The sequence below is a fragment of the Anastrepha obliqua genome, chromosome 3 (assembly GCF_027943255.1).
Source record: "Anastrepha obliqua isolate idAnaObli1 chromosome 3, idAnaObli1_1.0, whole genome shotgun sequence".
Classification (NCBI taxonomy): Eukaryota; Metazoa; Arthropoda; class Insecta; order Diptera; family Tephritidae; genus Anastrepha; species Anastrepha obliqua.
In genome coordinates, this window is record NC_072894.1 from 117687032 (window position 1) to 117700960 (window position 13929).

Sequence of the window (13929 nt, forward strand, 5' to 3'; positions counted from 1 at the left end):
ATTTGTTTGGCACAAATTTGTCACTTAGCAACTGTGCAATTTTACTCACTCTCGGGATAGTATTGCTTATTCCATCAAATACCACTTAATGCCTGCTGAGTAGTTGACATAAAAGTCAATTCGAATGCTTTTGAAATTCTTCTTTCATTTGATGGCTGCAAATCTATGAAATTTTCAAAAAAGCAAAGATTCTTATAAAAAAATGTATATTTTTGAATGGTCTTGACATTCTTCCTTCATTTGGCACCCATATGTCTATGTTATGTAAATTTATGGAATTAGAATATTTTTTTTTAATGCTGGGTCCTAACTGAAATTTTGAAGTCTTTTAGAAAAGAACTCGCTTGTGTGTTGTAACATCGAGACCAGGTAGTAATCATTCGTAGCCTTTGCCTGACAGCCCATTTAAATAAAAGTCGAATAAATTTTCAAATTTTCAAAAAAAAAAAAACTGCTTTTCCTCTGAAAGCGCATTTTTGTTTTTTAATTTTCAAAGCGAAGCCTGCTAATGGCTGATAGGATCATTTGCTTCAAGTTCAGCTGTTATTTGTTAGCTGATAAATTGGCAAATGAAGGCTCTGCAAATATGCCACTAGGCCTTGAACCCTTTCTATGTGTCAACTCCGCATCGATTCAACTATAGATTGAGGACTTCATGAGGTCTACCCACAGAGGTCTTTGGTCTGAGTTGAACTCGTGCAGAGTAGCCAAGTGCTTTGTGAAAGAACCAAACAGGAAAACAGCGACCTTTCTCCTAAAACTCAGCAGGAAGAACCTGAGAGTACTGGTGAGTGTAATCACAGGGCATAACGTCTGTGGTCAGCATATGGTTACCATGGGGGTCGCGGACAGCCCAATATGCCTATCCTGCCTTGAGAATGACGAGACACGGCAGCATTTTCTCTGTAGCTGTCCCGCATTTTCCAGAATCGGACTTAGGATATTGGGTTGCGATACAGTTGAGTATGGACAAAGTTCATACTCTTCCTCTTCCGGATCTCTTAAAATTCATCAATAAATCCAAGAGATTTGTGGAAGAGTGACGTCAAACTAATTTATCCGTTTTCACCATCCACCTTTTATCTTTCCTATATCTATTCTTTCTACTGGTATCTATTCGGGTGTAGTACAATGGTCTACTGACCGAGTGCTTGGACTTGTCCAGCCCCTCACAAATCTAATCTAATCTAATCTAGTCTCAAGTCCACTCATACACTAATATAGGTCACCCAGCCTGGGGCTATGGGCAGTGTTGCTTGAAGCTGCGTCCAACTTCCTTGTATTCTTGAAGATGCAGAAATAGTCGATATATAAAATTCAGTTAGTTAATTTTTCTAATTCAACTTACCTTTTTGAAAATAAAAATTGTTTTGAACCAAACGAAAATGATAATGATAATTGGTAATTTTATGTTTATTATTTGTTTTTTTTTTTCATATTAAGTATATATAGTGTTGTTGTGTTTTATTTCAGAGTAGAATTGCAATAAATACATACATATAGAATAGAAATCAGCAAAAACAATAATTAATTAAAATTAAGTAAACTAATAAATTTAAAACAAGAAAAAAAAAATATATTCAATTTCGTTTTTGCTTTTTGTATAACTTTTTTTAGTTTTTCTGTGTTTTGTCTGTTTGTTTATTTGTTCTGACTGTAGTGACTACGGCTTACGCTTGATATTTTAAAAATACTTAGTTGCATCAGCCAAAGATTTTTTAATGCAATTATTTTTTTTTTCTTTTTGCCTATGTAATGTAATATTATCGAAAAGAGCTGAATATGGTACATACATACATATAAGTATTAAGTTTTGTAATTTCATATATTTAGCTGTAAACTCGTGTGTGTTTTCTGTTTGCTTTTTCTCGTTTGCTTTGTATAATATTTCGTACAAGTATTGCCTTCTAATATTTGCAAATATGTGTATTCAATATCAATATTTGTTGTTTTTGTAACTATTATTTTTTTCATATTTTAGTTAGTAATATACATTCAATTTAATATATGTATGCATTGTACGATTTTCAATAATTATCATTCGATATTCAATTTAGTTTTTAAATTTTTGTAGAATTTTTTCCTTTTGTTTTTTCTTGTTTTTAACGATCATTTTACACTTTTATGGTAATTGCGTAAATACAACTATGTATGTCTGTATGTTTATCAGCTTAAATACACTATGAATTTATTTTCGGCGCACGCGCTCATAATCAATATTTACAATAATTAGTTTCAAACTTAATATTAAGATCACTGGAAATCAATTGTCGACTTTTTTCTGTCTTTTTTTTTCGACCACTTTTACTTACGGCACACAAACACGCACGAAAGGATGCACAAATAAAATAATGCAAAATCCACGGAGAGAGGACGAAAATTATTTTTTCTATATTTTTAAATTTATTTTGTTTATTGACGCTCGCCTTAGCTCAGCGTTATGCGGCATTATTATTACTTTTTTTGTTTTTGTTTTTTTGAAAAACACTGTGCTCGGATTTTCAATTTCTTTCTTTTGTTTTTTGTGCTAAGCTTTTGACAGTTGATCTCACTTATGGTGGTTGACATCTTCAAAATTCAATGTCGTTCCCCGCTCTGTCAGATTGACTCTAGTTTTAGATATGCCGGTATTTGAAAATTGCGTCTGAAGCTGCTGAGAACTCTCTTAAGTAGAAAGAACGTTTCATTATAAGTTTTGAAATGGCACTTGACAAATGAACAAAAAGGTTTACAAATAATCACGATTTTTATGAATTTTAAAGCTTTCTGAGCATAACTTTTCACCACTCCATGAGTGAGTGGTGAGCAATTTAAGGTAAAGAGAAGTCAGCTATTTAGGGCAAGACACTGCTGAGCGGAGTTTGCAAAATAGGTAAAAATGCATACCTTCCTTACTTCGAAACACATAATTTAAGCTACTTATTTATAATTACAATATATGACATCAAAATACGATCGTGCTATGCATAAGTAGCAGCAGCGTTTTGCCTCGAATGCACCTTTATTCCAAATTATAGAAAAAAATTAGAATATAAACAAGTTAAATTTGAAATAATTTTAATTTAAAGGCTTCAAAAAGTTTTATTTGAAATAATTTTTATTGAAAAGCTTCAAAAAGTTTCATTTGAAATAGGTTTCATTTAAAAGCTTCAAAAAAGCTTTGTTCTCATTCTGCGTTTTTCACTTTAAGTGTCATAAATAGTTATAAAGACTATTACTAAAATTTCATAACCACAATGTATCGAAACTAATTCAAGGAAAAGAAAAATTCTTATCTGTTTTTAGTCCATTCATAGAAATTTTAATTTACTAATTAGCTCACACAATTTAGCACAATTCTGTAATTTCTTAAATATCAATCGTTCAAAAATGTCAAAGAAATTCGTTTTGAGGAAAAAGAAAACAAATCAGCGAATTTACCGATGCCACTTTTAAGAGGGAACGCCACTGTGAAGGGTAAAAAAATAGTCGATTTTTGGTATTTTTCTTTTGTAAGTAGGAGTGATTTTTCGAAGATCGGACAAAAGGCAATTTATTATATATTAGACTATTTTGATGTAAATTTTTATTAAAAAATATTGGAAAGTGACAAATTTATATAAATAAACGTAACGAATAAACAAAAAATGACGTAATCTGGTGGCAGCTATACAGCAATGAATAATCACCTGAAGTCAAAAACCCAAAAATTTATTAATCTACCCAATAGTGGCTATCATTGTAGCCGTTTTTTTTTTTTTGTTTTGACAAAATGATGGTGATTTGAATTTCGATGTGTGTTTTTCTCCATTTTTTTGATTTTCAACAGGCCTAATAAAATAGTTATTTTCAAAATTTTGAAAATCCGCTACGTACAACGATAGCCAATGCGATAACAAAAATTTTGAAAAAAGAAAATTAAAATCGGTTCATTAGTCTTCGAGAAATCGTTGCCACCGTATCAAAAAAAGTCGTTTCGAGAAAAACGCGTTTGAAATAAAGCAGCGTATCGTAAGCGCTACGGGGCCGAACCGACGGGCGCTCACTTAAGTGGACATAGAATGAGGAATAAAGCGAATTTCGCTTTAAAATTTTTACCACATTTTCTTGAGTAGTTACACTAACGATTTATGCGATAAAAAAAGTATTATAGTTTTTTTTGAATTTTCACAGTGGCGCTCCCCCTTAATAAATTCGCCTTGATAAATGGCCAATATGGAGAAAAAGGTATTACAGTAGGAATTGGGCTGTTGATGCGTATTTAATATGCGATGAAAATTAAAAAAAAATTCAATATATCTTAAGGGGGGAGCCTGCTTTAAAGGCTTCAAAAAATCGATTTCTTTTTTCATAAATGTCTTGCCAAACTATCCAAGAATGTGTCCTCAAAGTTTCAGAAGCAAATTCAAAATATCTTCGGAGTTACAGAAGAAATTGTGAGCAAGCGTCGAGCAGGTATATGAGCGGCCGGATCGCTCAAAGTGCGATTTCTCGGTTTTTTATTTTTACGATTTTTCCAAATTGGCGGGAAAGATAGGGAAAATGTTAAACGTCCTATCGAAACGAGATTAAATTGATTGTATTCGGAATTAAATTCTCTTCTAGTTGAACCTAAAAAACCATAAGAAAGTTATGATTAACCCACTTTCAAGACAATATATACTGAAATTGTTTTCCCAAATAAGTGAATTTTTTTGTTAATTAGCGAAAAATTGTTGAATTTCTCACTTTTTGTTTAATTTTTTTGGTTTAACTAGAAAATAAAATAAAATTTTTTTTGGGTTTTTGGTTTCAGATGAAAATTGCGACTTGCACCTTTTTCACCGCACGACACATGCACACTCGAGGCGACTCGGCAAAATGCTTGTACCAGGCATAACATGACATATATTTGAATGAAAAATTTTAAGAAGACTGTTGAAAATATAACAATAAAACCGGAAAGTTTCGTTTCAACCGAATATTTCTTTCCTTCCCAAAAGAATACCACCAAACAATCGATTTTTTGAAACCTCTAAAGCAGGCTCCGCCCTTAATATGTCTTAATTGTTTTTAATATTTTATTCAACAAGTTTGCTTGAACCGTTTTATAAATAACTCCCTCAGTTCTAAAGCTATTCTGCTTTAATTTTGCCTATGACTGTTTTTAAATATAATCTTATTTATAGCTAAAGACCTTCAAAAAGGAAACACTTGAATATTTGCAGCTCACAGAGAACTGATTGCTCCAATTGTTCCAATGTGAAGCTCTCAGCGGCTAAAATTTTCAAATACCGTCACTTCCAAAACTGGAGCGAATCTGTGAATACAGTGAACGCCATAGAATTTAGAAGGCCCCAATTAAGTTAGGTCAACTATCAAAAAATTGTACCCAAATTTTGAGCTTGCACAGTGTAATTTAATGCAAGAAAAAAAGTGAAAAGTTAATTGCTGCTATTTTCTGTATATACGACGATTAATTTTTTTTTTTTTCATTAGTTACATAGTTTTTTGCACGTATGTGTGTGTATGTTGGTGTTTGTGCTTTTCAATTATGCGTTTTTACTACATTATAATTATATTTATTTACAAATGAAAACCAATTAAAATTATAATTATTTAGCACAAGTTTAAAAAATTTACAAATTGTTTTTTTTTTTGTTTTTTTTACAAAAAATGCTTTTGCTGAATACACGTATTTTTCCGAGTTTGCAAGTTAATTTACAGCGCTTACATACAAGTACATATACATATACATAAATATAAACGATTATGCATGTGTGTATATGTAAATAAGTCTTTGTCAGACACTCATTCCTAGGCCAACCTTTATACACTACGCCGGCAATTCGAATCGTTTCTGGTTTTTGCTTTAGAGCTACTTAATACATATACAAAATTTTAAATACATAGCAAATAAAAATTATAATAATAATAATAAACTAAAGCTGCTTTTGAAAAAAAAAATTCAATTACATGTTTACGTTTTTTAATACGAAAACTAATCACGAAAATAGTTGCCTACTTTTTTGTTTGCAGAAATCGGTAATGAAGCCAATAGCGCTAACGATAACACCCAAGTAAAATCCGGCTGCGACACTAAGTATTAAGTTCGGCTTAGAGCAGCTATTTGTGAGCCCAAGTTGTTCCCTCATACATGCATTATGGCCCACTGATAGCGCTATAACACATTTTTGCTGGTTCACAAGGTTTCGTAAGTGTAGTGCAGTCTTAAGTCTTAAAGGTTTTAATGGCAAAAAAGGGCCTGTAGCGTAGTACGCACAACAGAAGTGGAACTGTCAAGGCAGACAAAGAAAGAGGGAGAGACCCGAGAGAGAATAAGAGAGAGACAGAAAGAGAGAGGGAGAGAGAAAGAATATAAAAGGTGGTTACATTTTAAGGGCCGATGTTGAATATGAACCACACCTAAACGTCCAATTTTTCTCTATATTTCATTTAACATTTTTCAATTTCAGACTAACTCAATTTGAACCATGGAAAGATACATAATCGAGCAACGCGTTAAAGTTATTCAGGCTTGTTATGAAAACTGGCGTTCAAATCAAAATGCATATCGTGCACTTCGTGATTTTTCGGTCAATTTAATCGTCCAAATGTGCGTACAATCGGAAAAATTGTGCAAAAGTTTGAGCAACCCAGGTCCGTAGGAGATGTGAAAACACCAGTGCATGCTAGTACAGCTCGTACTACAGAAAATATTGCTGCTGTTTGCGATAGTGTGGTTGAAGAGCCGTCCACCTCAACTCCTCATCGCGCCCAACAATTGCACCTCTCACGCTCGTCGTTGATGAACATTATGCATAAAGACTTGCATTTAGACGCTTACAAGGTGCAATTGACTCAAGAGCTAAAGCCTCTTGACCATTTCAAGCGTGAATGGCAACAGTGAATGACGAATTTTCGAAGAGAATCAACTTCAGTGATGCGGCACATTTTCACCTCAGTGGATTCATCAATAAGCAGAATTGCCGCATTTGGGCGAATGATAAGCCAAGAGTGATTGCCGAAAAACCAATGCAGCCACAAAAAGTGACTGTTTGGTGCGGTTTATGAGCCGGCGGCACTATTGCGTCGTATTTTTCCCAAAATGAGGCCGGTCAAGCAGTTACTGTGAATAGTGTTCGCTATCGTGAGATGATAACGAACTTTTTACGGCACGAATTGGAAGATATGGATGTGGACGATATGTGGTTTCAACAGGACGGCACCACTTGTCACACAGCAAACGAAACAATGGCTCTTTCGCGCGAGAAATTTGATGGCCGAATAATCTCACGTTGCGGCGATGTCAATTGGCCGCCAAGATCAAGAGATTTGACACCGTTGGACTTCTTTCTTTGGGGTTATTTGAAAAAAAAAAGATGTACGTCGATAAACCAACAACAACTCAAGAGCTAAAGGATGAGATAATTCGGCACATTAATGGCATAGAACCTCAATTATGCCTCAGCGTCATCGAAAATTTGGACCATTGGATGGAGGTGTGCTGCCGCCATTTGGCCGATATTTTGTTGCATACGTAATTCCACCATACCAATATTATCATAATAAAGAGAAATGACAATAATTTTCACCCTTTATTATGGAAATATGTGAATAAATATTTGAACTTGGATGTGGTTTTATCCATCTCGATAATCTAAAAAAACTATTTCAGAACTGCCTTGATATTTTTATTTTTGAGCTGCCCGAAAGAATATTTTGCAAAAAGTTGATGTTATGCTTTTCTGTTACACTGATACTCTCACACTAATGTGAAAATTTAACTTGACGTCATATTTATAGTAGGCGATTGCAGTGACTACTGTTTCTAGGTATAACACCACTCTGGGGTTTTGGAAAAATCGTCAAGTTTTTAATTTAAGCAATTGTTCAGGGTCTTGAAAACAATATCAAATTGGTTCTATTGTGTATATAATTTTTCCAAAACTTGAATTTTTGATTTGGCCGCAGGTCATTGGAGCTGCTTGTGAATGCTCTTAAAATTTTACACGTAGCTTTCTCGTAGCCAAACGATGCTGTTAAATTATTTGAACAATCTATGAATGATTTGAAAATCGAATTAATTTGCAATTTTTTTTTTGTTAATATCTGTTTTTTGTAACAGTACATAAATAAACCTTTTTAATACAATTCACTACTCACTCTTATGTCTAAAAATCTAACATATTTTAATATAATTTACTGCTCCAAAATCGTACCATTTTTATCATTTCTATATTATAAAAATTGATTAAAAAACCTTTATGAGCTTCCAAAACTTCGACTTTACTTTAAAACTTTACTTTCACTTTAAAACCTTTGCGTTTATGTTTCTTTACGAAAAAACTATACGTCCAGGAAAAAGTGAGAAAACGTGACTTTCAAAACTCATTTTTGCATGAAAGTCGAAAAAAGAAAGAGCTTCCTCACTTTTTTATACTTCAAAAATGTTAAACACATCAGAGCTCGGCGTTTACTTATAATGGTGACATTTATGAGTATAATTCAAGTAACTGTAATCGTATAAAAATTGGGTATTGCAATTGCAGCAATCGTTATTGAAATGAAGTCTTAATCACAAGCGCCCAGCCCTGCAATAAACCTTCGGCAGAGAAACTCCATTACCTTTTTTTCAAAATTAGGCATTATTTCGGCCATTAGATTTGTATTACCCCTTAAGACCTGCTTTTCAAGCAATACACGGTACCCCTTATAAATGTTAATAAAATAGCTGACAAATTTACGAACGCTTTAGCATAGATTTAAAATTAAATTTATTGGATATTCGTCCCTCTAATATTTCTCTTGCAGTGTTTTTCCTCACTCCTTGATTCCTGCTCCTCAAAATTAGTGCTTTCAATCGAGCGCATACTAAAAACTGTGCAAAGCTATGCGTCAGAGAAACTCGAAGTCTCGCTTTCCCTTTCATTTCTGCTTTCTCATTAGTGCATTTACTGCAATTGTGAGCCGGTTTTTAGTCATTTCCTATCACTGTTTCTTCTAATTTATTTATCATTTCTCATCAACGTGCTTTTTCTATTCATTTTCATTTTCATTTTTCCCCTCTACTACCTCTCTTTATGGCCTCACAAACGTACACATCTCAAAACTGTTCCTGTTCGCCGCAACCGGATGTTCGTAGGCGTGTTCGTATTTCTCGTAGTAGGCGCTGCGACTTGTGCCGCACCAGTCGCCCTTTAGCGTATATCAGTGATATCGTCTTAAGCTACCATTGTTGTTGTTGTTGCCTCCAACTCCAATTGCCACACCACAACCACCAAAATGATTGCCACCTCCACTTCCAATTCCACTCCCACCGCCGCCTATCGTTGCATAACCATTGCTGCAGTTGTTGTTATTGTATGCTGGCACACGCTGTACGGCAGTATTGTTGCTATTGTTGATGACCTGTCCATTGCGCATGGGCAACGCTGGTGGCGGTGGTGTCGGTGTTGGTGTAGGCGTAGCGCCTGACAATGCATGGTCCAACGGCAGTGAATAGTGTGAATTATTGTGTATATAATTACTTTCACTCTCACGTGGTGAACGCTCGCCGCTCAGTGTGTTGTTGGCATGTTTGCGGCCAATGCTGCCGTGTGGGCCGTGATTGTGATTGAAGTGATCCTGTGTGAGTCGTATGTAGCGATCAGCGGTGGCCGTGCGCTGCCCATTCTGATTGGCAAGATGCTGGCTGCAGGGTGGCTCGTGTGAGAGTGAACTTTCGGCGCGTTCGTAGGCTGACGGCTCACGGCGTGTGCTGCTGAAACGTGGTAGCGAGGAGAGTGCATGTGCGTGTGGTGGCGGTGGTGGTGGCGGCTTGCCATTTGGTATTTTGTTGTTCGAGTTGCTGTTACTGGTGTTGTTGTTGGTCATCATGTGTATTTGGCTGAGTTGCACGAAGGGCGATTGTAGTTCGGCAGGTAGTACGCCGTTGGCATGCACACCGTTCGGTACTTGCAATTGTTGTAGGGTGTTTGTGGCGACCGAAGCTGTTGTTGTGGGTACCAAAGTATTGTTAGCATTCACCGTCGCCGTCGAGGTACCCCAACCTCGATGTGGAGGTGGGGGTGGTGCTTCTAGCTATAGCTCGGTGACGGGAATGGGCCGGGAGCCCATATACGGCTGCGTCTGATGGATGTTATAACCACCATTGCTGGTATAGGGGGCCGTTGGCTGTATGCTTAGACTGCATGGGTGCTGCTGTCGTGTCATGTACTCCTCATCGGAGCAGGTTTTTTGGTATTCACGTTCCTTGCGACCCAACGCAGAATTGCCCCAACCGCCTTTGAGTGTCTCGCGTATGCGTCGGCGGCAACCGTAAATGAGCAATGATAGGCCAGTTATGGTGGCGGTAGTTACGACCACGACTACAACGATTAGCGCTTGCTGCTTGGAGTCGCTGTGCGAACAGCCAAGCATAGCTGGCGATAGATGCGAAAGCGGTTCTTTGCGCATGGGTTCCGGGTAGGCGCACATCACGCCGATCAGCTTGTCGGTGGAAGAATTCTTCGAGACAAGCAGATTGCGTAGCCACAGCACTTGACAATCACACACAATGGGGTTGTCGGAGAGATCGAGTGTCTGCAGATCGGACCAGGGAATGAGTCCTTCAGCAAGTGTATGCAGATCATTTTCTTTGAGTATGACGTGACGCAGATGTGGCAGGCCACTCAAAGCATTCTCCTGCACTTCTTGGAGCATTTTGTTGGACGAAAGATTCAAGTGCTCCAGATTGGTATTGGCGGTAAAAGCGCCATTTTGCACGCTGCGTAATCGCTGAGCGCCCGTAATCTCTAACTTGCGTAACTGCTTGAGACCGGCAAACGCACCACTATCAATCACCTCAAAATCATTCTGTCCCAGTAATAGTTCTTCCAATCTTTCTAAGTGACTCAGCGCATTGGTGGGCACAGTCTGTAGCCGATTATCAGCCAAATCTAAGTACCGTAAGCCCTCTAATCCTTTCAAAGCCTCGGCAGATATATTGTGCAAGCCGGCACCACGTAAATCCAAACGCGTCAAGCCCTTCAGGACAATAAAAGCATTGCCTTGTATGGACGTAAAAGAGTTCGTACCCAAATAAAGCTCAGCTAAGTTAGGCATCGCTTGGAAAATGCTGGGCGCCGGTACCGTAGTCAATGTGTTATCATCCAAATATAACGTGCGCAAATTCATCAACCCATCAAAGGCGCGTGGATCGATGCGATTAATGCGATTCTGTCCCAAATTTAATTCCTCTAATTTTGACATTTTGGCAAACGTGCCTTGTTCGAGTTCGGCTAACAGATTGCCACGTAAATTGAGTACCGTTAGTGCGGCCAAGCCCACGAAGGTCATATTGCTGATTTGTCCGATTTTATTGTGATTCAGATGTAGCTCTTGAAGCTTACGCTGGAATTGGAATGTACGCATTGGCAACGTGACCAAATCATTATAGGAGAGATCGAGAAACAATAGCTCTGCATAAAATTGTAGAGATGAATCGATGGTTTTGATTTTGTTGCTCTGTATCACTAGACGCTGTATGAAAGGATTCAGCGTGATGGGTAAGACGTCGAGTGTACCTTCACCGCACCGCACCACTAACGTATCGTCGTCACATTGACAGCTACTCGGGCAGTTTGCCAATGCGTAAGCGGGCGTCATTAGCACAACGAGTGCGATGAGACTGCTTAGGAGTAAGATTGAGGTGGGAATGCTTGTATTGCTTGTGTGAAACCGCTGCCGTGAGCAAACTGTTGCGCCTGTTGGCTTATTTTGCAATAACTTCGGATACATTTTCGTTGTTGGTTCTTTGTTTATTTTGATTTTAGTCTTGCTGTTGCTAAGCTGATTTGATTGCTATATTTTTATAGTGAAATATCAGCTGTTCTGTTCCTCGTTTGACTAATGTCAAGTGCTTGGACTTAGGTTTCGCTTATTACGAAACTTCATTCGAAGGATGTTGAAAACTGAAATGAGAAACAGAAGAAGGGAAATTAGTGGAAAGTTTTCTAAGGAGTTGAAAGAAAATCAATAAGGTAATAGTAAATGTGCATACAAAATAGAACTTAAAATTTCTTTGGTTACGCCTGAACAGGATCTTTTAGAATATGACATAAACACACATTTTAATGAGTTACTAATTTTTTTTTGTAGTCACACTGTGCACAAATTTGAACTCTTTTTAAAACACGCAAGGAAATGTATGAGTTATTGGAGATCAAATGTAGCTGATCTGCATTCTAGAGGTCTCACCTATGAGTTTTCTGAAAAACTTCAAAATTTTTATTATAATCAAAGACATTTTTCACATGCTTTAGAGACATAATTTTTAACAAATATTTTGTTGGTTTTTAATATTCTTCTATTATTCGATTCTCATATATACACCTGTGTGCACAATCATAGCATCGCGACATACTACACTTTTAATTTTTTTATATATTTTTGAATTTTTTTTTTTTTTTTGTTATAAAAATATAATATTTGCCCCAAAAATATAAAATAACTTAAAAGTTTCTAATTTTGTACAAATAAAAAAGAAAACTAAGAAATTTCCATCGAAATTTCAAACTTTTTAACCAGAAACTTTAGAAGAACTCCAAGTTATCTGTGATCCAATGAATTTTGATATATTAAAGTGCCTAACTACCGATCGGGAGTGCGTAGGTTTGAATTTCCATGCATAAAACAGCAAAATGATATAAACAGTTTTTTCTAATAGCGGTCGCCCTCCGAGTGTATTTCTGCCATGAGAAAACTTCCCATTTGCCATAAAACTGTATGTCCTCCATTTGTGGAACAACAGGAAGACGCATGCCATAAATAATAGAAGGGGCTCGGCCAAACCCCTAACAGAAGTGTACGCGCCAATTATTTACATTTTTCAATTTATGCAAATTTTAAACTCTTTAAACTGTCACAATCTTATACGATATCAAAGTTAAATAGGCTAGAAAGCTTCACACTCGAAATTTTTCTAAAAATTCTGACTATAAGTTTATAATTTTGATGAAAAAAAACATCAATATATACCTACCCACATTTTTTAATTATTCTTCAAAAATTCCAATCTCTAAAAAGATTTAATATTTTCAAAAACTCAAAATAAATTGAATTTATCCAGATAGATGTATCGTGGTATATCGCTGCTTAGCACGGCTTCGAAGCTATTTGCAAATGTTCTCTATGAACGAATCAACAAATATGTGGAAGGCATTATTGATGGCTACCAATGCGGATTTCGTAGAGAAAGATCAAGAACCGACCATTGCTTTGTTCTTAGCCACTTGTTTGGAAAACATTACGAATACGGGCCAGATGTTCACTTACTTTTGACTTTAAACAAATCTTCTACAGTGTTAAAAGAGATAGGATTCACCATGTACTGCTAAATCTTGGAATACCAGCCAAACTAATAAAGCTCGTTATCGCAACGCTCACGAATACAAAAGCAAAAGGGATCATTTAAGTGAAGCTCACAGATTCTTTCTCTATTGAAACTGGTGTAAAACAAGGTCATGCCCTGTCATATTTAATTTGATGCTACACTTCGTCGTAAAAGAAGTCACCAAAGGTGGTGCCTTGTTATTTCAAACAACCCAAATATGTGCTTATGCAGATGGCATCGCTATTATCTCGAGGAATACGAACGATTTAAAACAAACTTTTTTTTAAAATTAACAAAATTGCGAACGGTATTGGACTGTTTGGAAACGACAGCATAACCAAAAATTTACTGGAGCTAAGGCGGCCTATGCAGGTGCGAAATTTTCATGTGGGAGTTTACACTTTTGAAGCAATGCAGCATCTTTTTAGTATTTTGGTAGTTATGTTCGCATGTAACGGTGCTCAACTTCTGCAGTCCGGGATCGCATCAGCGCCTCCAACAAAACGTATTATGCCCACCTTAACTTGTTCAAGTCCCAGCTCTTGTCTAAAACTACTAAACAAACTATGTACAAGACCCTTTTCTGACCTATCTTA

At 36.4% G+C, this 13929-nt stretch overlaps 2 protein-coding genes across 2 annotated transcripts; both read right to left on the minus strand.

Moving 5' to 3' along the window:
* Positions 1-8396: 8396 nt before the first annotated feature.
* Positions 8397-9852, minus strand: LOC129240702 (uncharacterized). Its single transcript, XM_054876656.1, has one exon. The coding sequence runs from the start codon at positions 9835-9837 to the stop codon at positions 9169-9171; it is 669 nt and encodes a 222-aa protein (XP_054732631.1). The 5' UTR covers positions 9838-9852; the 3' UTR covers positions 8397-9168.
* A 189-nt stretch (positions 9853-10041) lies between these two features.
* LOC129240701 (chondroadherin-like protein) lies at positions 10042-11908 on the minus strand. The gene has a single exon (XM_054876655.1). It carries the CDS (start codon positions 11737-11739, stop codon positions 10042-10044), a length of 1698 nt encoding a protein of 565 aa, XP_054732630.1. The 5' UTR covers positions 11740-11908.
* Between the last annotated feature and the right edge of the window lie 2021 nt (positions 11909-13929).

Excerpts from the sequence above, each read along its gene's own strand:
- LOC129240701 (XM_054876655.1), bottom strand. The coding sequence starts at position 11,739 with ATGTATCCGAAGTTATTGCAAAATAAGCCAACAGGCGCAACAGTTTGC.
- LOC129240702 (XM_054876656.1), bottom strand. The coding sequence starts at position 9,837 with ATGATGACCAACAACAACACCAGTAACAGCAACTCGAACAACAAAATA.